General features: G+C 36.6%; 1 protein-coding gene across 1 annotated transcript; it reads right to left on the reverse strand.

Moving 5' to 3' along the window:
• Positions 1–647: 647 nt before the first annotated feature.
• Positions 648–1,611, reverse strand: LOC146401381 (olfactory receptor 2W1-like). The gene is given in 2 exon segments (XM_084970356.1): positions 648–797; positions 799–1,611. Coding segments are annotated over 2 exon segments (963 nt in total).
• Positions 1,612–2,622: the final 1,011 nt, after the last annotated feature.

Consider the following 2,622-nt stretch of genomic DNA (forward strand, 5'->3'; position numbering starts at 1 on the left):
AACAATGTATCCAAAGTTCCAAATCCATCCAGATTATAATTATTAATAAGGATTACAATTATTAAACAAAGCCGTCTTTTAGAGATAGGTTTTAGATCATAGAAAAATACCAAAGTTTTATTCATCATCACATTTTCCCATAAAAATATAAACATTATACCATGATATAGGACAATGAAAATATTTATTTTATGAAATTCCACTACATACACATATTAGTACAATCCCTCAAAATTTATGTAAATTCCATGTAGATTTATGTCAAAAGCCTAACTCACCTCCAACTTGTCATATTTTCTTTCCATTGGGATTGAGACAATGATGAAATAAATCTTTCATGAATGAATGAGAAATGAGTAAGCCTTTTTTGTCACCTTTAAAATCCTTTAATTTGTGCCTTCTCACTCCTGTGTATCATGATAAAGAGGTAGATAGGCTTAAGTAACTTAGAGCCATTACTCAAGATAATGATATTGATGTCATGATTAGAAGCCAAAAAAGGTAGGGTGGTTATATTGTTTGCATCCACACAGTGTTTGCATATAAGAATTATTACATAAATCGATCTCTGTGATCTAGGGATTACTTGCCTCAGTAAAAATGAAAGTTAGATAACCTTATTATTGCCTCCATCACATTAATTTTTTCTATGACTTCCAGGTCCTTTTTGATTTAGTAGATTTGTGATCAACTCTCATCAGCTTCTTCAGTGCCTCCTTCATGTCTTTATTCCTTAAAGTGTAAATGAGAGGGTTGAGACTTGGTGTGATGATGGTGTAAAAGAGGGTGAGAAACTTAACCCTGATCTTTGGAGGCACTGTTACCTGGTTGTAGGTATAGGTAGATAATAGCTCCGTAGAAGATAGACACCACGGTGAGATGAGATCCACAGGTATTGATTGCTTTCCGCTGGCCTGCCCTTGACTTCATTCTCAGCACAGCTTTGGCAATGTAGCCGTAGGATATAAGAATAAGGATGAGTGGTGTAAGGACAATGGCGATGCCTAAAGCAAAAACAGACAATTCAACTGCTGTGGTGTCTATACACGCTATCTTGAGCATAGCTGGCAACTCACACAAGAAATGATCCAGAAGGTTGTTTCCACATCTAGGCAGATTCAGAGTGAGTGTACACAGTACAACAGAATTGGCCAAACTAATGCTCCAGACCATGATAATCATCTTGAGACATAAATGTGGGTTCATGATTACCAAATAATGGAGGGGCTTACAAATAGCTGTGAAACGATCGTAGGACATAACAGCTAGGAGAAGGCACTCGATGGAGCCCAACCACATATAAACATAGAGCTGAATGACACAGCCCCCATAGCTGATGGTCTTATGAGGCCCCCACAAGTTAACCAGCATCTGAGGGACGATGCTGGTTGTGAAACATAGGTCTAGGAAAGATAAATTCCGGAGGAAGAAGTACATTGGTGTGTGGAGGTGGGAGTCCAGGAGAGACGCAAGAATGATGGCTGTGTTACCGACCAGTGTGATCAAGTAGAAGGTGGCGACAACTCCTGACAGGGCCATCTCCAGTTTGGGATGGTCAGAGAAGCCCAGCAGAATGAAATCATGCAGAGAAGTAGAGTTTCTTTGGCCCATAGTCCTTCAGTGCCCAAATCCTAAACTGATTTTGGGGTTGGAGAAGGAGAGGGAGGAGAGGGTAGGAGGAAGAGTAGGTGGAGGAAGAGGAGGAGGAGGAGAAGAAGGAGAAGGAATGTGTCAACATAGAGTAAAAATTTGATGAGATACAGAAGTAAACAAGGTAGAGAATTTATATGAATAATTGAAAAAATTAATGGTACAAGTAAAAATTATGGCCAAGTAAGTCTGGTATTTGTCGGTTCTTTTAAAGTAATAAATTTAATATTATATTTTTATCTAGATGACCTTAGGGAGTTCGCTCTTAAACTTAGGGTCTGAATTTTCTCATATGTCAATCTGGAAGTTTGGACTAGAACTTTTTCTAAAATAGTGTGATTGTGTGATTATCCATAAAACTCAGCTACTTGATGTGGGAATATTATTCTTTAACTGAGTTAGTGAATTCACTTATTACATCTAATTATTTGGCTTTTGTTGGAATGAAGGATTAGTCCTCTTTTCCATTAGTTATTTACCAATTTGATTTACACCTTTGCTTTTCTGATATATTATGTAGTCGATCTGGCATGATTCCTTGGTACCTTTATCTTTCTCAACTCAGTACCTAGTTTATCACCCAAACTGGTACATTTGAATTCAAACATATTTGTTAACCATCCTCTCACTTAAAAATATGTCCTCCATCACTATGCTAATTCAAAAAAGTACCATTCTGGTGAGTGTTGTTGATAATGAGGAAGACTGTACATGTGTATGGGGAGGGCATAAATGGGAAATATCTGTACCTTTCTCTCAATTTTGTTGTAAACCTGAAACAGCTCTACAAATAAAGTTGAATAAAAAGATAGAAAACTTAGAGAAAAATATATGAATGAAAATTAAATTTAAATATCAAACTGGTGACACTTTCTCTCTGTATAGTACCAAAGTTGTGCTTACTGTTTGTTATACTATTTCAATCTATTTCCTGAATATTATGAAGAAATTGCTTCAAACTATGGCCATGAT

This window comes from Sus scrofa, chromosome 7, assembly GCF_054392235.1.
Source record: "Sus scrofa isolate SSC_HxYL_T2T_F1_AM1 chromosome 7, Sscrofa_HxYL_maternal_Yorkshire_Landrace_v2.0, whole genome shotgun sequence".
Taxonomy (NCBI): Eukaryota; Metazoa; Chordata; class Mammalia; order Artiodactyla; family Suidae; genus Sus; species Sus scrofa.